The following is a 26,457-nucleotide window of genomic DNA, read 5'->3' on the forward strand; positions in this document are numbered from 1 at the left end:
AACTCTGAGAGTTTTCCTTCTGTTTGCCTTGGTTTTTCTTTGTCAGCTGAACTCTTCCTTGAAGATAAAGCTTTTTTGTTTCTGTGTGCATCTCCCCTGGAAACCATGAGTAGGTAGGAGCAAGTGAGGAGATGGTTGATCTGGGCTGCTGAACAGAGGTGAATCAGGGCATCTCAGGCCTGTTCCTGGCTCTTTGACTCACACGGTGACCTTTTGGCAACTTATAAAGCCCTATAGAAAAAAAGAAAATTATTGAATAGATTAGAGGTGCTATGATAAGAATGAGGGATTTATGACTACACCTGGTAGGATGAGTAGAGTGTTATACAAAAGCGGCCCTTTGCCCCAGGTTTTCTTCCTAAATTTTTTTCTCACTGCTGTTCTTGGTTATAGACTGCATGCAATGACAGCAGTTGGGGAATGTACTGAGCTCACGGTGGCCTTGAGGTTTTTTGGGCCTCTATATCACTAACTACTCAGAGCAGGTCTGGATGACCTGCTGTATGAAACACTGGAGGCTTCTGTCACCTTGTTGACAACCAGATGGTAGTTGGGCTCCTGTAGATGGGCTGGTAAAAGTATTTGCAAAGAAATTTTGGAGAAGGATTTGAAGACCTTGTTAGTACAAAACTCATAATTTACTGGAAAATTTTATAACTGTGCTTGTTACGGGATTTTTTTCTGTTTATTGTAACTGAAGACAACCACAGAATAACTTTCCCTTTAATTTAACCAGAAAAGCTTGCATAGCAGTCTTCCCCCTCCCCCCCCTTTCTTAACTGTGCATCAGGTGTCATTAAGTTTCCTCTATTTTTTGTGTGCTTCAGCTACACAGCAGTGGGGGAAGAGAAACATTTCTCAAATCTTGAAAGTAAGCAGGAGGATGTTAGTCCTAAAAATCTTTATTAAAGCTTGAATACTAAAGCCAGCCGGGTTTCAGTTTGATTGTTCCCTTTCCATTGTGGTCTCTAAGAAATGTCTTTGTTAAGGGGAATCTGTATATTTCTCACAACACAAATAGTTCCCTGCTCTTCATGTTACATGTTTCTTTTGAGAGAGAGAGAGAGAGGGAATGAATGAATATGTATATATATGTGTGTATGTATATATATAAAAAAAAACTAGGGGGGTATGTATGTATATCTACCTATATGTATTTTTTAACCACAGATGCAAAATGACTGCTCAAGTGACACTGGAGGATGCCTTGTCCAACGTGGATCTCTTGGAAGAATTACCATTGCCAGATCAGCAACCGTGTATCGAACCCCCACCGTCATCTTTGCTTTACCAGGTATGTTGTCACTGTAGAAAAGAGTTTTTGCAGTTCCCATTGCTGTTAGGAAAAAGAGTATGTGCTCTTCAAAAAAACCCAAAAACGTGTGTTGGTGTTTCCAATATATATAGTTTCTTTTCTCTGCAAAGGATTTAATTCTACATTTTGCTTTCTCTGCAGCCAAACTTCAACACTAACTTTGAAGACAGAAATGCATTTGTCACTGGCATTGCAAGATATATTGAGCAAGCTACAGTTCATTCTAGCATGGTAAGTAGATGGTCAGATATTTACTTTTGTATGGAGTGGAATAAAAGGGGAGCAATGTGTCTTTGTGTGCTTCATGTTAAGAATCTTGCTGAGAAAATAGGAAACTATGTTGCCTACAGCACTTCCAGGAGACAATAAGATGAAAAAGCGTGTGGCTTTTTTTTTCCCTTAACTGTACTTCTTGACGATTTTAGAATTGTCTGTCTCCTTGATCTTAATCAACCAGTGTTGCTCAAGTTTCTTTCATTGAGTATTTTTTCCAGTGTTCTGAAATTAATTAGTTGTGTTGACAACTGTACTGACAGTTGCTGTAACTTGAGGAATTATCTTCTGTCCTCCTGAATTTCGACTGCTTCTCTGTCACTTTTGTGGTGTGGAAGGGTTTCTGTTGACTTTCTCACTGCTGAATGGTTTACTGGCACGCTTTTGTGTGAGGTCTTCTGTGGCTTTTAACAGTTCCATGACATGAGATAAAGACTTCATGCCATGCGCACCATCTCTGCTGATACTATTGCAGTGTTGGAGTAGAGAAGAACTTGCAGATTGTAAATGCTGGTCTGTACTGAACTTTTCACTGTTTTATGGCATCTTGGAAACTGAGGAATAATGTGTTGTAATTCTAGAAGCCAGTACGCAAACTGTGAAACAGATAGGTTAAATACTTGATTAGATGCCACTCTCAAATTATGTGAATATACACCAGTCTATTGTTAAAATTATCTGGTGGCTTATAATCTGTTTTTTGTTGTTCGGATGTTGTTCGTCGTCTTTCTTGGCAAGTAAAAGACGATGTTGCAGTGTGTGTGTGCTGACTCTTCATTTCCTGAACAATCCACCTATGTCCCCAATTTTTTTTTAAAAAACAACCCCTCCGAAACATAGAGCATCTAATCTTTTTCCAGGTTAGCAGTTTTATTTATAGATCCTAGTGTCTTATATTTGGAGTGGAAAGAATCATTCAACTTGCAATATATGTGTGTTTGTACATAAGCGTTGCACTACGAGAAATAGAATTGTTTGGACAAGGGCTTGGAACGATGGAAGGCAGTGGATTTAATCCTCCTTTTGTGTTACAATGCCTAGTTATGTGAGGTGTCTTTCTTACAGAATGAAATGTTAGAAGAGGGTCAGGAATATGCTGTCATGTTATACACATGGAGAAGCTGTTCAAGAGCCATTCCTCAGGTAAAGGAACAAAATTAAACTGTTATGTAACATATGAACTTTTTTTTTTGTCTGGGATTGCATGAATACAGCTTTTTTTAATGAACCCTGACATTTAGTCTGCTTTGACTCCCGAATTGGCAAGCTGGGCCTGCCATGGAATAGAGTCTTTCAGCACTTGAGAGCTGTGTTTGTTTCTTTTGTGTTTTTTTTGTTTTTTGTTTTTGATAAGGTAACTATAGAAATACTTCATGGGTTTTGTGTTTTTCTAACTGCTTGGTTCAAGAGAAATGTACGGGTAATTTGCTCTGGAAGGAAAGTCTTTGATTGTAGTATACATTTGAGATCAAAATCCCTCATTTCATTCAACAGAATGCAAAAAAGAAAAAATAATACAAACAAAAACTTAAACCTGTTTTGAATTTAAGTATTAATAAGTGACATGATATGTAATAATTAACCTTCAGGAAGAACTTCAGATTTCTAGACATCATAGACTGGTGTTTTCTAAATGTCAGAGCTATCCAGTGTTTTCTTGATTTATATATGAAAATATATTCTTGCGAATAGGTGACAAGTCCGTAGGCAGCCTCAGGTGACAGGGGATGATTGTACAAGGGTGGCGATGGGGAATGTTAAGATGCATCAGGAAACTGAACAAAGTTGTAGCCATGAGTTGACATCTGCCTGTCTTTTAAGGAGTTTGTAATGTAACTCTTTTTGTACTGAAATGAAAGGAAGGCTTATCCTGTGGTTTAAATATTTGGAGTGGAAATCAGGTAATCTGTTTTAATTTCTAATTCTGCCCCTATTTTAGTGCATAACTTTGAACAGGTTGCTTAATAATGTGGAAAGAATATTGTTCTTACCTTACAGAAGTCTTTGAAAACTGAATTATAGGTAATACAGAGAAAAATCTTAGATTTTTTCCTTTTCTTTTTTTTTTTTTACACAGTTATTCTTAAAGAACTAGGCTAAAGTTATTGACAACGACAACAGCAATTTATGCCTTAGATTTTTATCTTTATGACTATAATACATTTTCTCAAGTTGTCATTTGGGATTTTAGTTTCTCAGGCTTTATCAGGAGATTTCTGAGTATAATGATGTCTTTAATTGTCCCCAGGTCAAGTGTAACGAGCAGCCTAACAGAGTAGAAATTTATGAGAAAACTGTGGAAGTTCTGGAGCCAGAAGTTACAAAACTGATGAATTTTATGTATTTTCAGGTAAAAGGAGTGGAAACAAAACTTTGTCAGTAGGCATGTATAGTTGTATTCCTATCTTACATGCTTGGTATTGTGTGCTCAGATACTGAACCTAGTTACTAAGCTTTAGGAAAAAAAAACCTGTCTCACAGGAGGGCAGAATTTCTAATGCGTAGAGGTAATTGCTTATGGTCCTCACATAGTGCATAGGGAGAGCTCCAGCACTTCAGGAAGAGAGGAAATAGAAACGTAATACGTTTCACATGCATAGCTAAGAGCATCTCAGCACAGAAACCACTTGTTGGGGGGTGGGGGAGCCAGAAGTCTGGATATTATATCACCAGATGTGACTTTGTTGCAGAAATTCATAATTGAGGCAAGCTAACCCAGTCACTCTGACCTGCCAGGCACCCAAGCTAACTGGGCACTGGAGAACAGCAGCCTGTGTTGCCTTCTCGTCCCGTGCTGGCAGCTTGTCGTCTTATTTAAGAGACTAAGGATGCTTCCAGGCGTTACTTGGAGGCAGCCACGGCTGCTACAACCCACAAGCCCCCAGAGCACGTAGGAAGAGGAGACTGGAGGAAGTGTAGCATTTCCTGTCATCTTCCAGGACTGGTGGATCTTACTGACTGCAAACAATCTCCTTTCATTGAAGGAGATTAAAATGTAAAAACCTCAGAAGAAATTCCCACTTATATTAGAAATTTCTGCTCTTCATGCACACATGAACATGTGCCGAGATCTTTGTGCAAGTTAGCGTGTACTGCTGCTAATCAGTGTTCTGGGTTTTGTTTTCTTTTATTTTTTAAGAGAACGTGCCAGTAATCTGCCTTTTAATGCATATGTTCTTCCTCACTAAAGAATATGAAATGATTTGTTTCAGAGGGATTTTCAATTTTCATGACTTCTGTTTGCAAAGAAGTATCTTGCCCATCGTGCCAGGCAAGTTCTGTGGTAGAGATCAGGGCTATCACTTGAAGGACACCGTGAGCACACAGGAGTGGAGCTGGAAAGCCTGGACTGATGCCTCATTAGCCTTGCATGTTCAAAAGCTTAAAAAATTTCTCTGGTAGGACTTTTCATTGGACCACATAGTTGCCGCTAGAGTGATCTGTTGTAAAGTGAAGGAGCCTGTCTAGAGGGGAGAACACATAGGTGTCAAAGCCTAAGTTGTGTGATGAAACTTTTTTTCATAGAAACATGGCTTTTATGCCTTGTTTCTTCTATTTTTTTCTATTAGAGAAATGCAATTGAACGATTTTGTGGCGAGGTGAGACGCTTGTGCCATGCGGAGAGGAGAAAGGACTTCGTATCAGAGGCATATCTGATCACACTGGGCAAATTCATCAACATGTTTGCAGTATTGGATGAGCTGAAGAATATGAAGTGCAGTGTGAAGAATGACCATTCTGCCTACAAGCGGTAAGCTGTAATGAAAAACTGAATTACGTTTACTGCTGCTGGAATACAAACCTCCCGCAAGATGGCAGCAGTTGCTCTTTTTTGGAAGTTCTTTCTTCAAAAAAGTCTCTAAGTGTTGAGCAGGTAATCTTGAATAGGTGCATCGACTGCAGTTAAACGATTGAGTAAATCTGTTTTCTTTATGCTGTTCTTCCAACAACGAGAGGTTCTTTGGTCTTTTAATGCAAAACTATCAAATTCCTCTATGTTGGTGTGCACTAAACATAATGACTATACATTGCTCAATAAAGCTTTTCTTTTTAACTTTGAGAGAAAACTGTCTTTCTGCTCACTTGTGCTGCTGCTATTTTTAGCATTCAGATTTGGTATGTGCAGCTGAGAACTGTTACAGATCCTAAGGTATTTCAGCATTGCTGTTAGAGGTCATCGTGACTGCAGGTGTAGCAAGGAGGGATGAAGGGAGGAACGTCAGTGGCTGGGTTTTGTGCCAGCACTGCCAGATGGTGTCAGTGGTCGGTGCAGAAGAGGAAGAGCATCTTTATGTCAGCCCTAGCATCTGTGGTCTTTCAGAGAAGTGTGTGCCAGGTCATTCATAAGGATAATCATTCAGGCAATGACTAGCCAATTTTATCTATGCTGCTTCCACTTACGTAAGATTCTGTTTTTACCTCTGCAGATTACTGCCTTCTGTAGCTGTTGTGCCTGAAAACCACTTAAACTTTCTTGGTTTGCCTTTTTGTTTGTTTTTTTCCCTCTTTGGAGGTGTAATTTGAGGGGACAAACTGTTTTCTGGAAGGTTGACTTTTCTTGAGTTGTTAGGTGGCTTGGGTCTGTAGAGTCATTGTCACCTGCCTCAGTTGAGAAATCTGCCTGAGGGATTTTTGTTTGGACTGGATTGTGTATTTTTAACTAGGTGGGGCATTTGGGATTAAAAATCAGTTCAGGGATAATTTAAGTTCATAGCTTTGTTATTAGTGAACTTTCACCTTTCTTTTCAGGCGTGGTGGCCAGAATTCTTCTAAAGCTTTCCCTTGATTTTTTACAAAATCAGCTCTTGACACAGTTTTGTAGAATTCGTAGCCTGTGTTTGGATAACCCATTTTTGTAAAGCTGTGTCAAAAAGATTGGCCATGTCTGTTAAATTCTCTTTCTGCTTGGTCCAGAAGTTTGGGGATGGTAGATGCACTGATGTTGACTATCTGGTATGAGCAATGAATGGTACACCAGTGTATCGACTGTTAAAGATCTCCTGACAATTCATACCCTGACTGGAACTATACCAGAACTGGAATCTGGTAACAAGTGTGTTTCTGTTGAGAAGCAGTCCTGCTGAAAGGAAATACTCTCTCTTCTGTTTTCAAAGAGCTGCTCAGTTCCTGCGTAAAATGGCTGATCCTCAATCCATTCAAGAATCCCAGAATCTTTCCATGTTCCTTGCCAACCACAACAAGATAACACAGGTAAGCGTTAGTTATCTTTTTGCGAAATACCTAATACTTTGGAAAAAATATTAAAAGAAAGCCCCTTAGGTTCCATAGTAAATATTGACATCCCCCCACACACACCCCTGTGGGGTGTAACGAATTGACTAATGTCTTTTTTTTTCTTTTTTCTCTTTTCAGTCTTTACAGCAGCAGTTGGAAGTGATTGTTGGCTATGAGGAGCTGCTTGCAGATATTGTGAATTTGTGTGTGGACTACTATGAAAACAAAATGTATCTCACACCCAGTGAGAAACACATGCTTTTAAAAGTACGTTCCTTTTTACTACAAAATAAAAAAGGAGTGGTTGAGGCAGGAGACAGATGTTTGAATTCCCTTTGTGTTTTTTTTCTTTCTTTCCCAGAACCAGATTACCAAATAACTCAAATGATAACTGTTTTTATACTGGATTTTGTGATTTTTTTTCCTCTCTCAATTGTCATTTTTTCTTTCATTATATTGCATGCTAAATCTTTACAGAAAGTTTTTAATCCATTTTTATTTTTCATAAATTGAAGTTGACCCAATTGAACTGCAGCCTTGTTAGGAAACTACTTCTACGGAACTGTGTTTCTATGAAATAGCAACAAAAAGGAACTACTGCATTTTATTTTAGATATATGGCAAGTTTGTATAAAAGGCTTTTGGAGATAGGGCTGTGTGTTAAAGCTTTCAGGGACCAAATAGCTCATGATGATGGTTAATAAATGGATAAATTTGGCTGGAATAAATATAATGAGAGGGTACTGGGGAATATGAAGTTTGGTTGATGTTACCAGCTGTATTTTTTTGTAATGAAAGAAAATATGTAGATTAAAAATTGAAAATTTGTTTTATGACAAATATTTTGAAGCACTTCAGTATTTAACTTCTAAAGAACTACGTTTATGATAATCAGACTGAAACATATGGAAACAATACATGAACTCTAGAACATCAGCATGCTACCTGTAGGAGTGTCCATGTCTTTCATATTTAGGCCTTTTGTTCAGGAAGTGTGTGCTTAGAACAGATTAAGTTGCCAGTGCTCAGCTCTTGCTATTGGAAATACTGAATTATAGCTTTATGTTAATGAATAACTTGAAAAAAATGTAGTGAGATTTTTTTGAATGCTTCTGAGTTTTCGCGTGTATAATACAGAGGTATGCTAAGGGCCAGAAAAGGTAACCGTTCAGAGATGTTAGACCTAAACTGCTATTACAAATCACTTTGTACATTCAGTATTTTATTAAAATGGAAGTGTAAAAAATTGTCTAAAAATAGCTAGACCCTAGTTTCAGTGGAATTTTTTTTTTTTTTGTAAAGTGGACCTTTATACAAATAAGTAGCGTTCTTTTAAGGGTTACTGTTAGGCTAGTGTTACTTACTCACGTACTTATAATGAACAGCACTACAAAAATGTATACATTTGAATGAAGTTTATGTTTTTCCTGAGTAGGAAGTTTGAAATTACCTTCTGTTTGAAGGGGAGTAGATGTTTCAGGATTGTTTTTAAACTGTTCTTTTTTTTTTTAGTGACATAAAGAACAGTCTTACTGCAGCAGTCTTTTACCTCTGAGTTTGTTTTGCAGTGGTTTGTTTTCCTTCTTTTGCAGGTTATGGGCTTTGGATTGTATCTGATGGATGGAAGTGTCAGTAACATCTATAAGCTGGATGCAAAAAAGAGGATAAATTTAGCTAAGATAGACAAGTTCTTTAAGGTAGGTTAAGAGGGGCGGCATTTTTAATACATAATTTTAAAGGTAATTCCCCTTCCAATTTATATTATTAAATAAAATGCAAATCATTGTGAACTTTCATATGAGTAAATTAAGGGTTTCCTTTCACAAAGATTTGTATTTAATAACATATCCAATCTGCTTTATTCCCTGTGTACAGCAGCTGCAGGTCGTCCCACTGTTTGGTGACATGCAGATTGAACTTGCAAGATACATTAAGACCAGTGCCCACTACGAGGAAAATAAATCCAGGTAAGGGGGGGAAGGAAACAAAGAGATACTGTGAGGGTCTGGGAGGGGGAAGGTCAGACCTTTGGGATTTATTTTCATAAACCGCCTATAGTCTGTGGGCCTGCTTTTAGCAGGATTATCACGTTGGTCTACTTACTGGTGCAGGTGTTTTAAGTACATTTCAGTGTTAATGTACTTCACATAATAGATACAACAAAAGGGACAGCTTATTAAAAGACCTTTCTGTGCTACTGAGCTTATTCTTGCATCTGTGGCATTTCTTATCACCTGTGTTGGAGGAAATGAATTTTATCTTACACTAATTTAATTTTTATTTTTCTTTAAAAGAAGTGAAGGATTATACTAAGCAAGGTGAGCACTAGTGCATGGGAAAATAGGCATGTATATATTGTATTATGGAGCAGCAACTTAGCTTGTCTCCCTTTTTTTTTTTTCTGGTAGGTGTGCAACACAACAAAGTGGCTGGAAAATGCAGTCAGTCTTTACATAAATAGTTTCATGGTTTCTGGTTATTGCTTTGTTTTAGTGAATGTTTCTGTGCTCCTTTGAGACCTTCCGTCCATGCAGTTACATGAATTTAGAAAATAGTGCTTTGCATTTTAATTCCTGCAGAAAAAATACATAACCTGCATGTAATTGCTAAGAGAAAAACATCAGCAGTGGGTCTACTGAGCTACTGAAAGCATAAGGCTATTTAACATGATACTCTTGGTAGCATGTCTTTTGTGTCCCCCATGATAACATGGAAATAGTATTTAATAATACCTTGTTATATTTGGGAGCATACTATAGGTTATTCGTAGTAAAATGTGAATAAAGAAAAGAAATCTGAAGGTAAATGTATCTTATGGCCTATACATATCCTGCTACCCTGCCTTTCAATACTTCTCCATTCTGTCTCTACCTATATGCTCCTGAAGAGAGATGGTGGTTTATATTGAATAGCAGCAGTCTAAAAAAAATGAAAAGGCTTTTTATGACTTGGAAGAAGTACTATTTGGACTCAGAAAGGGAATGCATCAACTAATTTTCCTTGTGCAGGTAGAGAGGTAGAGGATTGGGGAGAGGAAAGGCCTCAAATGGAGAAGGAGGATTTAAAAAAAAAAAAAAAAGTTAAACATTGTGGTTCTTGTTTTGTAGTATCAGTTGTACTATTTATTGCCTAAACTCACTTAGGTGTTTTTTTTTTTTCCATCTTCTGAAACAGATGGACATGCACGTCTTCCAGCAGCAGTCCCCAGTATAATATATGTGAGCAGATGATCCAAATCAGAGAGGACCATATGCGTTTCATTTCAGAACTGGCTCGTTACAGCAACAGCGAGGTGTGTGGAATTAGAGCTATTTCTGCATATTGTGCTTGACTGATAAGCAGCTGTTGTTAAATATCTGAAGAGCAGGTAAACAACAAAGCTTGATCACCTGAATCAATAAAAGCTGACTGCAAAGTTGGCACCCAGTCTCTGCATGATTTTCGTGCTATTTCAATTTAAAATATCAATCTTTAGTACATCATACAAATTGCAATATTCCTTTGCTTATATATCCCAGAGCTTCTGGCATGACCCTTTTTTAAGAGGTTGTCTAGCCCTTAGTCCAAATGTGTGCTTGTAACACTTTAAATGAAACTAAGTGTTAAGAGATCAGTTAAGAAAATTAAAACGTGTGTGTAGACGCATGTGCGCGCGCGCACACACACACACACACTTACATACTTATATACACTTATGTAGATATATAAAAAAGTAATACACATAGTATAGAAGTGGTGTCTTGATTTAGACTGCAATAATATTTTGTCCATTAGGGATACTGGTGGTTTTGATCTCTTGACCAAAATCTGTGAAATTTTAACTATATAAATTTCTAGAAGAAAAAGCTGATAATTATGTATTGTAGGTGAGTATTGATATATGGTGCTGTTTCAATACTTGAAAGAAATCTACGTAGAAGTTTGACTATAGATTCAGGACAGCATGTTCTGATGTTTTTGTTTGTTTTGTAACATCCTAGGTGGTGACTGGGTCTGGTCGTCAGGAAGCTCAAAAAACAGATGTAGAGTATCGGAAACTCTTTGATCTCTCCCTTCAAGGCCTCCAGCTTCTCTCTCAGTGGAGTGCGCATGTCATGGAAGTGGTATGTTTTCTGGGGAATAAAACCAGATGAAAAAGAAACTGGCTGGTGAGCTTGGGCAAGCTTTGCTTTAAAGGAAAAAAAGAAAGTGTTGTGTTTTGTTCACTGAATTTCTCTCTCCCTTCACTCCTCTCACTGTTCCAACCCATATTCTCAGAGGAAGACTGAGTAAATTCTCAAGTGCTAGGAATAGTATCGCTATTTTGAAGACACAGTAGCACACATGACCCCATGCCGTATATTCAACCTGTTACGTTTAATGGATAGGTGATCCTCTGTGAACCTTGACCAGATATTTTTATTCTGCTCTTGAGCTCTTGAACCATTCATTTTCTAGATATAAGACTTCATTTATTTTCCCCTAAAAGGTTGTTTTAAATTATATTCTGTTAGAAAAACACATGGGAACACACAGTCAGGCAGGAGATGATATAACAATGGACAAATGACTATGTTTAGACATCTTTGCTTAGTAAGTTGAAGCACATAAGGTCTTAACCAAAGCCCACAAAAATGGATGGAAGGTTTCCCATTGGCTTGAGATTAGACTGTTCATAAGGAAATTAAATATGGGAAAATGAAAACAGAGCAGAGATGAGGGAGAGGAAATAGAGTGTCTTCTGAGTTGCTTCTATGTATTTTAATAGTCTATTTTAAAAACAGGAGACAGTTAGAAAAATGCCTAAATTTTTTTTCAATATGAAACTGCTTAAGACTTAAACTGAAAAAGATGATACAAGAGTCCTTTTTATGTTGCAGACACTTATCTAAGTGCAGAATTTCATACCTGCACCAAAACATGATCTAGAAGAGGTTGAGACAGATCATATGAGTGAAGAAGCCAGACTTGTTCCTCCCTTGCCTCTGGCATCTGAGGGAGTCCCAAGCCATTTGCAGTGCATGAATCCCTGTGGTCACAGAGGGCATGGCTAGATAGAGACCTAGTTTTCTCTGTTCTGTGTTTTTAACTGCCTCTTTTAAAAGCTAGCAGATGAGTCATAGTTTTTTCCTGTTTCAATCCACAGTGTATTTTATGGTGAAAATCTTGTTCTCCTTTTCTGCTTCTTAAAAGAGGTTGCTGCCATCTATTTCTGGCCTCTGCAATTCCCAGTCTCACTCCTCTTATGTCTCTCTACAAATTACTGCGTTCAGACTCTCTTCAATGACAACATTCTAGTTTAGTGTATCTCTATAGCAAGATACAGTTCTTGGCTCTGCTTTTATCCTCTCAGTTTCAGAACAGACTTTTTTGAGGACCCCTGCCTTTTTTTTTTTCTTGCTAGAAGCTATTATTGATAGTCATTTTAGATCTGTGCTCTTCTTCGTCTCTGATTTGTTTAAATTCCCTTAATTACTTCTCAAGTACTTTTCCCTGCCCTCTCACTGGGAATTTATTCTAACTTGGAGACCATTCTTCCCTATTTACACAGTATCCATGAGCCTTATTATGTGAGCATGATGTTCAGAACCCAAAACTGCATCTTTGTTTAATAGTTCCCCCAGTATCCTCTTTGTATTACTTAGATTGCAAGGTGTGATGTTCATTGCCATGCGTAGTCTGAGATAAATTTGTACCATATTAATCCATTATAACAGGCAAATTTATATTGCTGTGTAATCTAGCATGTACACAAGGATATCAGCCAGCATCTAATATTTGTTCAACTAAAATTTTGAGAAAATTGTTTTTGAATGTGACTGGAATTTTTCACTAGGTGTACTGCAGTGGATATTAGATCAACCTGATGCTACTTAGGAACATCTTGAGCTGTGTTTGTGGTAGCTGAAAATGCACTATTTAAAAGAAAAGCGTATGCTGTGCAGCTGCTGTTGTCACAGATAACACAGGCATTTCCACTTCTTTTAAGCCTAGTAAGCATTAAAAAACCTATGTAGTTTTCCAATTGTGTTTTGATTTCTAAATGCGAATAGAACACGTTCGGACAACTGGGAAGCTCCTCTTTTTGTGTGGGGGCGTGATGGATTGTTTTTGTTGTGCTCTGAGGTTTCTCTCTGTTTACCCTGGCTGAAGTGGAGAACAGACTTTTGCCCGCACCAGCATTAGCTCAGTAAAAGATATCCTGAAGTGCATTACTTAATGTGAATTACAGTTTTTAAGCTAATACAGGGTAGCTATCTTTCAAGATTTGTTAGGCAAATTATTGAGCCTGGTGTTTATACTAGACAGTAGTTTCATAACTTTTTGAGAATACTCCTGGATCTTATTTTTCAGATATTCTTGACAATGTTGAAATTTTTTATTAGAACGTTATTTGTGTTCAAAAAGTATACTGTGTGAGTGTTTTTGTATTTCTCAGTCTTCTTTCTTTTTTTCCCCCCCATTGTGCTGTATGAACTGCAGTATTCATGGAAATTGGTACACCCAACTGACAAATATTCTAATAAAGATTGTCCTGACAATGCAGAAGAATATGAAAGAGCAACAAGATACAATTATACTAGTGAGGAGAAATTTGCTTTGGTTGAGGTAAGAAATGTTTTCTTACAGGGATTTTCCACATGCTAATTCTATATATCGAGAACATTCTCTGTAATCGTTTTCCTTATTCAGTGGAAAAAGGTAGCGTGTGCTATATTGACTTTGAAAGAGCATATCTTCCTCCATTCAGTATAGAAGGAGCACAAGAAAACTATCCTCCTTACAATTACTTTGTTTTTTATCTTTTTGAACTTGTTAAATTCCCTTTTTCTCATTTTCTGTATTTAGGTAAAAGCTTTTGAACAAATATACAAACACATGCTTTTTTTTCCAGGTCATAGCCATGATCAAAGGTCTTCAGGTGCTGATGGGAAGGATGGAAAGCGTCTTCAATCATGCCATTCGCCATACCATTTATGCAGCTCTTCAGGACTTTGCCCAAGTCACACTTAGAGAGCCATTAAGACAAGCCATTAAAAAGAAGAAAAATGTCATTCAGAGGTAGTGTTGTTTTCATCTTCTTGTATATTCTGTGCCCCAAATTTTACAAAGCTTGGTGCAGTATTGCACACTTGTTAAATTTTGCCTCTTGAGTCCATCCTCCATCACTAGTCTGTCTGGTACTTGGGGTCTTTCTTGAATATGTTCTGGAAGTCTAAAAAGTTTAGACTTTTTAGACTGGAGTCAAAAATGAATGGCTGCCAGAATGGTTACTGTAAGAGAATCTGGGTAGTCTTGAGCCTCATAGCATATCCCCCAGGAGCTTTTGCGTTGTCCGTTATTTATTTTTATTTTAAGAAAAGGTAAGTACTGTAATATTTAAAGGAAGAGTAGTATTTTTATTTTAAAGAAAGGCAGTATTGTCCACCTCTTAGGATTCCAGTGTTTCCTCTCCTTGTGTCCCATGTTTACATTCCATCCCATAATCTTATCTCTGTCCTCCCGACATCCTGCCTTGTTTCTCAACTTACGCTGCTTTCGGCTCTTCAGCCTTACACTTCTTTTCGAAGCGCTCGGCCTACCCACCCTGGTTGGCGTCATTCTTGACCTTATTTTTGTGTTCCCAACTGTTTGCTTTTAATTTTGACATGCTTAGCATTAGTTTAATCCCATGTTTCATTGCAAGGCTGTTAGAGTTAAAGGTCCTTGACTATTAGGCTATCACTAAATTCTTTGACTGCCACAAAAAAGCCATCATAAACTAAAGATAAACAAATGTTCCAAACTATTAAGTTTGCAAGGAGAGTCTTTTTACTGTTGTCCCAGTTATATTTTTTTATACACATTCATTGCAGTCTGGAGTCTTGTGGGTATGGAAGAGGGAGTTTCGTGAAATACGGAAATACTGCTTTCATATCTGTTTGGATTTGGTAAAGACATCGCTTGATCATTCAACACACCACAGGATGTGATTGGCTGTGTTTTTGATGAGTATCTGAAGTCCAGTTCAGTACTTGGAGTTAGAAGTATGATGTTGTTTTTATAAGTTCCAGCTGTTAAGAAATTCTGCTGTTGTTTTTCATTTCAATCCCAAATCATCTCTTTCTAGTTTGATTAAATAATCTGCTTTTTGTGGTTTACGAGTACAAAATGACCTGATGCACTTGCTAAGGATCCCAGAGGGTGAATTCTTGACAAGTAAATTTTGCCTTTGCTGAACCAGTCCCAGAGATCAGCTTCTTGCTGATGAAGGATAAGGACTCCAGACTGCCTGTCCTTTAGCTGAAATAGTGTAGAGTGATCATTATTGTTATATGGATGTAGCATTTCAGAAGCTGTCGGTGAAATAGTTTGTAGTTTCTCTAAGTTAGCTTGAGCTCAGCATGCTAATGTGAAGTTTCTGCTTTTGTGGAAGAATGCTTAAAATAAAATACTCTTATCAATATGCTTGGATGAGTATGAGTGCTAAGTAGTGTGGACTATGTTCAGTGTTTTGCAGGCCATCAGAAAGACAGTCTGTGACTGGGAAGCAGGTCATGAACCATTCAATGATCCAGCTCTAAGGGGAGAAAAAGACCCCAAAAGTGGTTTTGACATCAAAGTTCCAAGACGTGCAGTGGGACCCTCCAGTACTCAGGTATTTTCCTGTCTGATGGTTGTGATACCTGTCAATGATTATTGCATATTTTTGTCACTTGAACTATTTTTAAAATGCAGGTTTTTGGAGGAATGTTCAAAATCTACTTTGATTAGATTTACATTTACAAAATTATAATACTTAACCAAAATCCTCTGTCTGGGTTGCTGTCACTTTCTACTCCAATGCATAATTTTTCCAAGTGTTCCATCTCTTTACTTTGAATCACTCAGAAGAAATATATTGAGCTACTAACTTTTTTAAAAATAATTTTTTGAACTATTTGAATTATTTCTAGGCTGATTTCCTTCTAGATTCTCTTTGGTATGTCTGGTGGATGGGTTTTGGTTAAATCCCATAAATCAATAGATATCTACTTAATTTTAAATTAGATTTAAGATTTAAATTCCTGCCTGTAAAGTATGGGAGCATATTTGAGTTCTGACACAATCCCTCTTATTGTTCAGTAATGAATCATGAAACTGTTCCTTAAAATCTGTCTAATTTTATTCTGCTATAACAACAGGTATTTCAAGTATGTTTTCTGAAAAAGTCATTGCAATCCTGTACCTAGATGTTCAATCTTATTTCCTCTATATAATTCCCTTTTTTATTTTCTTTGTAAATCTGGGGAGTATATGGTCCTGCATTTGTGGTTTAACTGAGAAAATAAGGTACTGAACATTTTGGGTGAAAAATTGAAAGCAACTGTCATTTGCAAATAAAATATTGTAATACTTAAAATATGGGGGGGAGAGGACATTTTGGATAATAATCTTGAGTAATAATGTTGCTTGAATTGTGCTAAGATGCGTTTAATGAAGGTACTGTTTTGGTAATTGGAAAAAATACTTTGATTCTAATTTTGTGCCAAAAGCCTTTTTTAAATATCACCGTGAATGTGTTTCTCCTGTCCTTGGTGTGTTTAAGGGCTTTGTTTCACTGGCTGCAGCAAGCTGTCTGGAATGCAGTTCTGTCTTTTTTTTCTGCTCTTGGGCTGGCACACTTGTCTGTCTTGGCTGAGAGGAGGAAGGGGAGGTCAAATATATCAGTGTTAGATACATTCTTCTCAGTTTCATGCAGTTCTAAAATGGCTATTTATGAATTGGTCATACTTGGAAATCTTAAAATACTTTGAGAAGCTAATGGCTGAGAGCCTGATTCAATGTCTTCTGAAATTAGTGGGAACTTTTCCATTCACTTGAAAGAGCACTGGATTGGAATGATTATTCTGAGTGAAGAAACCTTTCTATTTTAGAAGTGTTTATCTTCCTCTGCACGCTTACTATACTACTATTCATTTTTAACAAACTAACACATTTTCTCTGCTTCTGTTTCCCATTCCTTATTTACCCATGTGTTATTATTAACGGATTCTCTCTCCCCTGCCTGCCCCTGTCTGTTGGTTTTTAGCTCTACATGGTTCGCACTATGACAGAGTCCTTAAACTCTGCTGAGCTGTTGAAGCAGCTCAAGTCTCTGGGAATGGAAAAGCTATTGCATGTGACACACAAGTTTCTGAGGCAGTCCTACATCTATCCACCTCTTTTAAACTTTGGTGGTAAGACATTGCTTATTACTTTTACTTTTGTGGTGATGTAAACTGTTCCACTGCAACTGGTTTGCTTCTAAATATTGGTGGAGATCCCCTTCGCATGGGTAGGCATTTGTGCTGGTGTGTAGGCTAGCATTGCATCTGTTCCTTTCGCCTCAAAGGCTCTTACCCACACGGTGCCAGTTTTCAATTTGAAGTGGAGCAGTCGCTTACTGATAGTAATTCTCGGTGTCGCTCAACTAATGTACCATGTGTATTTTCCTTTTTTCCCCCCCTTTCCACCACAATTGTTTCCTTTAATGATACAGCTTTACATGGTGAGAACTATGTTAGAGTCCCTCATTGCTGACAAAAGTGGTTCCAAGAAAACCTTGAGAAGTAGCCTTGAGGGGCCCACCATATTGGACATAGAAAAATTCCATCGCGAGTCTTTCTTCTACACTCATTTGATAAATTTCAGTGGTAAGATATGTAGATGATCAGTGTCCAGCTTAGCATGTCCTAACACCTCTAACACGACCTGGAAAATGTTTCCGATTGCCTAAGTCAACTTACCTTTGGTTTACTTATCAAAAATCTTGGTCTGTCCAAACATTTTCTGAGACATGATATTCAATATTGTGATGGGAATTTTATTTTCACTTTTTATATGTTTGTTTATAGTGGGTTGAATTTCATATTGTTACCTCCTTTTTTATATATTTTAATGTATGTATTTGTATAAACAAGGGACAGATGAGCTCATACACGTTGAAATTTTAAAAAGGAAATAGTTTGTGTTTTGTTTTTTTGGGGGGTTGTTTTTGTTTTAAGTACAGAGGAAACAAATTCTCTGTTGTGATAAATTTGATGTCATTTCACCACTCTTACTATTCAGTTAATTGTAATCGGAAACATGCTGTCCTAAAGAATTCACCTACTGACATTGAATGTATCTAGTCTTTGTCATCACCATGCTGTGTTGTCTTTCATTTTTGTTTTGTTACTGGACTCCTTTACCCTCAAAGAAGGGGGAGCCTTTTAATTTCAGATATAATGCTGCTTGTGAACAGCACTTTGGTCTTCAGAAGATCTTAATGCAAAAAGTTAATTCCTGTTTTGATTCTCAAGCATTCTGCAAAAGAAGGCTTGTGTTGAATGTTTATTAGAGAGATGAGAAGAACATTTCTGCATCCTTGACAGTGCCCGTAGAAACATCTTGTTATAATCCCTTCTTCATGCATCTGTATCTCATTTCCTGCCCATCTAATCAACAGGAATGTATGGAGTGATTCAGGTCTCCTGAAAGATAGATAGTACTGATGGTTCCAGCAAATTTTGTCTCCTTGGCTTGCTACCTCACAAGCTCAATGGACAGCTTTCACAGCCCAAAATTGAGAAGTTAAGCTAGAAATCCCCCTGTGATGGTGTCTGTAGTTTTTTACATATAACTAGTGGTCTCGTCCACTTACACAGTATTTTCTGTAATAAGGCAGCACTTTGGGGGCCAACATGGAGTTCAGGATTAGTTGAAAATCTCATGGGCTTTATATTTTGAATTTGGTTTACACATTTGGCCTATGTATAGCTCTAGTGATTCACGCCTGCTTTTTTTGTTTCACATTGCATCATCAAAATCGCAATTGTATTGTTCTTAATGTACTTCTACAAGAAGTGTAATTCTGCCTTATTTTTTCTGAAAGAAACCTTGCAGCAATGCTGTGATCTGTCCCAGTTGTGGTTCAGAGAGTTCTTCTTAGAACTGACCATGGGCAGAAGAATCCAATTTCCCATTGAGATGTCAATGCCTTGGATTCTGACGGACCATATTTTGGAGACCAAAGAGGCATCAATGATGGAGTAAGACCTACTTGTGCTCTTCCACTGAACAATTATTTTGAATGATGGCCACTCCATATTATAATGTTACTACTTTAGTTGGTTTCAACAAGCAGTCACTCCGAAAGTATTCTAAACTTATGTGTGCTGATTTCCAGAGTTCTCAACCTTTTCTTTTTTAAGTAGATGATTGGAATAGTAAGCCTTTCATGTAAGTGTCCTTGCACCAGCCAAATACATTGTTCCTTGCATGAGTTACTGTAAGCATATTTCTCACTACATCTCCTTACTAACTCAAAGATGTCAAATATAATCCATAGTAGTAAGGGCATATTTCCATTTTGATGGAAAACTACAACTGCAAAACAAGTTTCAGACTACAAACTATCTACACAGATTCCTGAACTAACAAAAGACTTTCTTAAAGGAGCAAGAGTGATTCTTTTTTATAAACCCAAACCAAAAAATGATCCTGTTAGCATGAAACACGTAGCTTACAATATTGACAAGCTCACAATTTGTCGACTGCAGCATCTTGAAGAACCATAATTTCTGTGGATGTGTAACTCTTCTTTTATTATTTTTCATTCAGGTATGTTCTGTATTCTTTGGACCTTTATAATGACAGTGCTCATTATGCTCTTACTAAGTTTAAGAAGCAGTTCCTCTACGATGAGATTGAGGCAGAGGTAAAGTAACCTTACCTACTGGAGGAAAATAGTCTGTACTTGAATGTGAAAATTATGCTAAAGTCAAAGACCTATTATGAGAGATTCAGAGCAGATGGTGATAATCAAAAAACTGAGAGGAAAGACAAAAGAGTGGTAGCTCTAGGTGATGCATTGTGAGGAAATGGGTAGATCTGTGCAAAACATTACATTAATGTTGAAGACTAAATGTCATCATCCCTTGTGATGGGCTAGAAAATTTGTATGTGTTAACTTTCTTAATTATTTTTGCTAAGCAGTGGAAAGTTTTAAATAAGCTCCCCTCTTTTAGTGTTCAGTAGCTATAAACACACTTTTTTTTCCTCCAAGGTAAACCTATGTTTTGACCAATTTGTCTACAAGCTGGCGGACCAAATATTTGCATACTACAAGGCAATGGCTGGCAGGTAGCTATTCCTGTGGTGAGAATTTTTATTTGTGCATTTCTTCTCCCCTTTGCTGTTTAATGTAATTTAAGCACCGTCTTCCTCTCTTAACAGCCTGCTTCTGGATAAACGATTGCGTTCAGAATGCAAGAATCAGGGAGCAACCATTCAGTTACTGCAGTCCAACCGTTATGAAACACTGCTGAAACAAAGACATGTCCAAGTGAGTAAACTTTACATTCTGTTGTATTTGAGTTGCTTTGCAGTTTTTCAGTGGTGTTGATTTATGTGAATTTGCAAGACTGTTTGTGTTCTTTATATTCTGTCATCTAAGTAGCATAACTGACATTTGGGATAGGCTTTTTTATCTTTTGAAGGAGTAAATTAATAGTAAATTGAAAAGATCCTATTTTAATGCAAATATCTTTTGTAGTTAAGCAAAACACAAGCCAAATAGGAACGTCATATGTGGTAGTATTGTCTACCTGATAATGGTTTTTTTACCCATGTTTTAAAAAGTTGTCAGCACAATGCCAGGGAAGCATAAAATGCCTATACAAATACTTAGATATAAATGCAACATGTGATTTTACTTCCTCCTTTTTGTAAGGATTGGAGTGTAAAATGTAGTACCTCATTTGTCTGTGGATTTAGAAATTTTATCCAGCTGCTGTGTTTCTGTGTACTTGGAATGCAGTTTCACCATGTTTGAGTCTGTTAATATGTGGAATCTCATAATCTTTGTACACCTAGTCTCGTAATTTGATATCCAGTTCAAAACTTCATAAATGTTTTTCTTCAGCTTCTTGGTAGGTCAATAGACCTGAACCGACTAATCACTCAGCGGATTTCAGCAGCCATGTATAGATCAATGGAACTGGCAATTGGTCGCTTTGAAAGTGAGGATTTGACATCCATTGTGGTGAGTGTTGTGTTACAGTTTTCCCAGAGAGCCAACAGTGAAGGTGCGGCTCTAGAGTGCTAATTCTTTTCTTTTTATTTCGCTACAAGATTTTTTTTTTGGCATTATAAAGCTGTGTTCATTTTTTAATGGTAGAAGCAAACAAGTTTTATCGGGTTTTGCTAGAAGTCCTCTTGATATTCCCTTTGTGAATAGTTGTACAGTCATTTCCTCCTTCTTCTGAAGGGAAAAGGCTGAATAATTAACATGCCAACTTGTTTTGTCCCAAAGCTTAGTTAAATCTATGCAAATGGAAAAGAATTTAAGCAATCTTATTAAAAAATTCCCTTTGATGTGTTTGGTTTTCATTTTTCCTTAAGTATGTAATTAAGTAATACGGTTGAAGTTTGTCTCGTTTTCTAAGTCTAGACTGACAAAAACTCCTTACTGGAGAAGCAGCTAATTCTGGCAAAAGCCATTCTTTTGCAGTGTAGTTAACCAGCTCCAGCTACATCATAAATTATACTGGCAAATCCCCTCTTGCCTTTGTAGTATGTTGTGGGCTTTATTCATTCTGGGATGCTATGATTTTTCTCCCCCCATGCCTTATGCCCCCCCATGCCCCATGTCTATTCAAACAGTACTTTGACCTGACCTGATGCAGTACATGGGACTGTGCAAGTCCTAGTCCTGTTGAGACTGAGGATGTTTTTTTTTCCTCCATCCCCTCATCCAGGAAAAAAACCCAAACAAGCTGCAGGCCAGAGCCTTGGGAGTATTCAGGTGTAAACAGCAGCCATAGAGAAGGCTCGTATTAGGAGCTATGAGAAAACCAGAAAATGAGTATTCTTGTGACTTATATTTTTTTAAAAGCCCACTTCTGTCTGGGCTTACGTATAAATTACAGACCAAAACAAGACAGCTCTATGCCTGATAGAATCAAAATAAGTTTATTTAACCAGGCAACTTGGTTTTCTAGCGCTGACAAAATACTGACAATTTTTTTGTAAAGGAATGAGATCTGACTCACGCCTGTGGAAAGAGAGCATCTGTGCAATGCCAAGGTGTCTTTTTGAGTTAGTTTCCTAATTAAAATGTTAATGAACAAATTTTATTTCAGACAGCATATATTTGACAAATAAATATGCAGTCAACAAGGAAAAATACCAGTCACATTCAGTTCAGTGTGAGTGACAAAAACAAAAGTTGAGCAAGAACATTTACTGTTGGTCTTACTCTAGTATGTCTTTTACCTGCAAGATTTTGTGATGCAGGAACTACTTTAAGAGTCCCCATTGATTTCATTCTTTACTGAACATAAAACAAATACTGGCCTGTAGAGCTGGGCAGGAATCTGGCTCTTCATGACTTTTCAGTGCTTGGTGTTTGCCTTTGAAGTATTTAAAATGTAGTTTTTGTTTGTAATGTGCAGGTTTTTCTTAATCTGTGGCCAGATGAACAGAAATCATTGATAATGTGGATCTTAGGTCATAGATTCTCACTTTCTTGAGTTAGAAGTGGACCAGGCTGAGTTGTCGTCTCCTTTCTTTACCCCCTCCCCCCTTTTTTTCTTTTTTATGCAAAATCATTCCTGCTAAAAACTGCTTATTTTCTTCAGTGGGGTACTGATACTAATAGCTTAACTAATAAATAATTGCTGCTGCTTTTCAAATTAAATGAAGGTAGTTAAAAAGAATGAGCTATTTTTGCCCTCAGATTGGACTCAGTTCCTTAATAATAGTCATAGTGGTTCTTTTTCTTTTTTCTTTAAAGTAACTTTCACCCACATGTATGAAAATCCTTTGTAACATGGAGCAATTAAATCTGACTGCCCTGTATGGAAAGATGTGCAGTAGTTCGAGGCACAGAGAAAGCTGTCTCCGTTGGACATTTGTCTATCATGTCATTGTACAACCAGCTTTAATAGCAAAATTTGTTTTTTGGGAGGGTTTGGGGATTCTTTGTATTATTTTGGGGACATACTGGTTAAAGGCCATACTATGACTTGCTTTGGAAATGCAAGATCAAGTCAGATCATGAATCTGTCCATTATACTGTTTCCAATGTACTGCTGTTTTCAGTGGCTGATGTCAGAAATAGATATTTTTTATTCTATAAGAAGGTGCAAGAAACCACACTAAGAAATTTCTTGTCAAGAGGAGAAATGTGATAAACAGTGCCCATATACATTTATATGTATATACTAGTCTGTAGCTAGTGACTAGTGATTTTGTGATTTTATTATCTGTTTAAATGTGATCTCTATTATCTGTGCAAATGTCTAGTCTTCTACTGGATCTTAGTATACTCTTAAGAAAGAGGAAAAGATAAGGATTTACGGTAAATGTGATGCTCTCCCTACTAGTACTACTACTACTGAAAAAGTTAGATCACCGATTGCCCTACTGGGAAGAAATTACTTTGTGGTAGCCTGTAAAGCAAGAAATGCAGAAGCTGTTTCTTAGCTTATTTCTGAGCCTATTTAAATGTTGGAGTTTTAACTTTTGCTCCATGGAGTAAGAGTTGGCCCTGCTCTGTGTTTGGGAGAGACCCATCTGGAGTGCAGACAGACCCTAATGAATATCCCTGATGTCTCAAAGGATTGCGGTGGCAGATAGATTAAAACAATCCTAAGAACAGCTGTGTCACTGAAGTAACAGACTGAGGAAGAATCAAGTGTTAATTTTGACTTCTTTCTAGTCTCCTATTTGGTCAAGGTTATTTATGTACTTTTTTTGGTTCTCCACTGTATTTTTTTTTTTGTAGGAGCTAGATGGCTTGATAGAGATAAACAAAATGACTCACAAGCTTCTGAGTAGGTATATGACCTTGGACAGCTTTGATGCCATGTTCAGAGAAGCTAATCACAACGTGTCAGCCCCTTATGGAAGAATCACCCTTCACGTCTTTTGGGAACTCAATTATGATTTTCTTCCAAACTACTGCTACAATGGATCCACTAACAGGTTAGCATGGCAGCCTTTTGTTTGCAGCAGCTCTCTGACTTTCCTGCAGCTTCTTTCCTAGCGAATGCTGCGAAGGCCATCTCTGTTCGTTTAGTGTATTTTCCACTTCTTATGCTTTACTTGAAACAAAGAAGAATGAGTCAATTTACTGTCAAATGTGTGAAAGCCCATTATTTCTCTACAGTAGAAGTCAAATGTAATCTGATCATCAAAATGCTATGGTATTTTAAAGTTTTAGCTAGGATATGCTGAAAAATAAAGTGTGTCCAAAAACACTGCAAAGTGCTTATCAGGAAGTAAACAAGTATTAGTAAACAAGATCTTCAGCTGTGAAATGGTGGGAATAAAATTACGTCCCTTGGTTCTGTGTTAATATGAAGAAAAATGGATGGCTTACTGGATAAGGGAAGAGGTCAGTGTATGTTGAATAAGGTTTTATTTGCATTGCTGCTTTCTTCCATGTCTCTAGACCTTCTGGCTCTGTCACACCTATCAGTTGTGTGTTACTAAGGCTTCATTAGCTAGGGAAGGGCAAGTGTGACTTCAAAGTGTGTCACCTCCTTTTTGGCACAGAGGAGACTTGTCATAGGTCTGCAGTGATCATTCAGTGAAGCCATAAATTATATTTTATGTCATTCTTTTCCTCGGATGGTAATGCTGTATTTGAAACTTTGTCTTTTTGGTCTAAAGCTTTGCTTGTTTCATTTGGCTGATGTTCGGAGAAAGCTACAGCATATCAGTAACAACAGAGTTTTGTTCTAGGTAGCCTTCATTCCCACTGTTGCAGCGTTTAAGGAGAGGGAGTAATGGAAATAGGAGGAGAGAGTGAGAATCTAAAATTTGAATCAGTGGAAGGCACAGTGCTTGGGACTTTGTTTCTGGACTTCCTGCTCTGTTCTGTTTTGAGGGTTTGTGTTGCATTTAGCTTTTGTTTGGGTTTTGGTTAAGGCACTGTGAAGTGGCAGTAAAGTGGTATTGAACATTGGACTGTTCACTGTGTCCTTGGACAGCTTTCCCTGTCTTACGTGATCTGTGGTGGTTATGTTTTAGATCTCAGATTCTGTCTGCAAAAAAGCATGGCTTTTTTGTGGTAAAGTTCTTGCTAAAAAGTTTTTGTTACGTGGATCTGTCTGCACAGGACATGAATATATTTTTGAGGAAGCCACTGTACGTGTTAAGTATTGTTCATGTGTGTAGGGATGCATGTTAGAATATTCAATGTGAGGTGTTAAGAATTGCCTAAGCATAGTATTAAAAGAAAATCTCAATCAAGTGTTGATGTTTCACCTGGCAGCTTTAATGAAAAATGTTCAATAGGTACTAAAAAGGTTTAATCCTGCCCACAAAGACTGTAGTACTGCGGACTGCTCCACTGCAGTACTTAGGAAGGGAATGTAGCACACTGACAGACACTAGCAGGATCCTGTAGGACTGCTGCTTGTTTACTTTAAAAAATGCATGCTCCATTTGAGTTAGGCTGATCTTCAAGCTTGTAGGATAATTAATTCAGGATAATTAATTTAAGAGATGATAAAAGGAGGCAGATCTTAAGCAACATCTGCACCATGTATGCAGCCTGACATGTTTCATCACAGAATTGCTCTGGTTTAAATCAGAAGTGGGTTCCTGGCGCACTTAAAACAGCAGCGTGGTGAGAGGATTATGTGTTCGTATGCCCACCATATGGTGCCCCTTGGTATTTTTGCTGGAGAAGGGAAGATAGTCTGTATGCAGTTCTTAAGCATGTTTGTTATATAGATTGCTGCCTTGAGAAAGGTAACTGCTGTTAAAGTGCAAGGTGTGTACTTTAAATTGATAAGCTATCTCTGTATTTAACTGTACATGTACAAGTTATCATGTACGGATACACAAGGAGAGAGTGACAAGTTCTGTCTGAGCTGTCAGTTTTCTTTTTGACTTTTGATAGGTAATGTATTGTGAAAGGCTACATGGAAGCAAGAGAAGAAAAGTCAAAAGGGAAGGCAGGGAGAAAAAAATGAGGAAGATGGAAAGCAGAGACATGGCTTGAGAGTGAGGCGTTAAGAGGAGAGGTCTCCTTTTTATTTTATTTTTTTTTAATTTAACTAGAGGCTATGTGTAATGATCATCCTTTTAAAGTTAATGTTTTGGTCAGATTAACTGGTACCCAGTAACTTTTGAAGCACTTATCCCAAGAATGCTTGAACTGAATAATGTCAAACATTTGTAAAGAGTTCAAGCATTTACAAAGCCTTCAGGTTTAGTTCAGAGGCTGAGGTTATTTCATGCATAAGTACTGAAACATGCTGCATGTTTAATTGTTTGGGACTCAGTAATTTTTTTCATATCTGATAATGTACTGAGATTAAACAATGAAAGAGGCCACTATTAAAAGTGGATTTAGCAATTTAATAACTACAATTGCTCATTTTCTGAATTTTCATCTTGTGACCCATAGCTGACTGTACAGCCATATCCAAACGCAAGCGTAGCTGCTAGCGAGACAGTTTGCAGAGAGGAAATTGGAAGATGAGCAAGAGGACTTCGGCAGATGCGAGTTAGCAGTGAAATCCAAGAATTTTTTTAATGCATCTGTTGTAGACCAGGAAAGGAAGAGAACAGACTTCTGAATAATAGCATGAGCACAAACACTGCCGTGGCAGAACAGGCCAAAGGCCTGTCTAGTCCAGCATCCTGACACTGAC

General features: G+C 37.5%; 1 protein-coding gene across 2 annotated transcripts in view; it reads left to right on the forward strand.

Moving 5' to 3' along the window:
• Positions 1-26,457, forward strand: part of CYFIP1 (cytoplasmic FMR1 interacting protein 1) — an 82,751-nt gene that overhangs the window by 19,291 nt on the left and 37,003 nt on the right. Inside the window, exons 2-22 of one of the 2 annotated variants that reach the window (XM_064501709.1) lie at positions 1,171-1,294; positions 1,457-1,546; positions 2,654-2,731; positions 3,837-3,938; positions 5,158-5,339; positions 6,703-6,799; positions 6,962-7,090; positions 8,416-8,520; positions 8,699-8,790; positions 9,998-10,115; positions 10,804-10,926; positions 13,286-13,411; positions 13,698-13,864; positions 15,293-15,440; positions 16,854-17,001; positions 18,678-18,834; positions 19,406-19,502; positions 19,851-19,927; positions 20,021-20,129; positions 20,709-20,828; positions 23,574-23,773. In XM_064501709.1, coding sequence (XP_064357779.1) covers positions 1,171-1,294; positions 1,457-1,546; positions 2,654-2,731; positions 3,837-3,938; positions 5,158-5,339; positions 6,703-6,799; positions 6,962-7,090; positions 8,416-8,520; positions 8,699-8,790; positions 9,998-10,115; positions 10,804-10,926; positions 13,286-13,411; positions 13,698-13,864; positions 15,293-15,440; positions 16,854-17,001; positions 18,678-18,834; positions 19,406-19,502; positions 19,851-19,927; positions 20,021-20,129; positions 20,709-20,828; positions 23,574-23,773 — 2,589 coding nt within the window. Of the gene's footprint in view, positions 1-1,170; positions 1,295-1,456; positions 1,547-2,653; positions 2,732-3,836; positions 3,939-5,157; positions 5,340-6,702; positions 6,800-6,961; positions 7,091-8,415; positions 8,521-8,698; positions 8,791-9,997; positions 10,116-10,803; positions 10,927-13,285; positions 13,412-13,697; positions 13,865-15,292; positions 15,441-16,853; positions 17,002-17,303; positions 17,458-18,677; positions 18,835-19,405; positions 19,503-19,850; positions 19,928-20,020; positions 20,130-20,708; positions 20,829-23,573; positions 23,774-26,457 lie in introns of both variants that reach the window. The other variant, XM_064501707.1, reaches the window with a different exon arrangement.

Source organism: Dromaius novaehollandiae, chromosome 1, assembly GCF_036370855.1.
Source record: "Dromaius novaehollandiae isolate bDroNov1 chromosome 1, bDroNov1.hap1, whole genome shotgun sequence".
In the NCBI taxonomy this organism is placed as follows: domain Eukaryota; kingdom Metazoa; phylum Chordata; class Aves; order Casuariiformes; family Dromaiidae; genus Dromaius; species Dromaius novaehollandiae.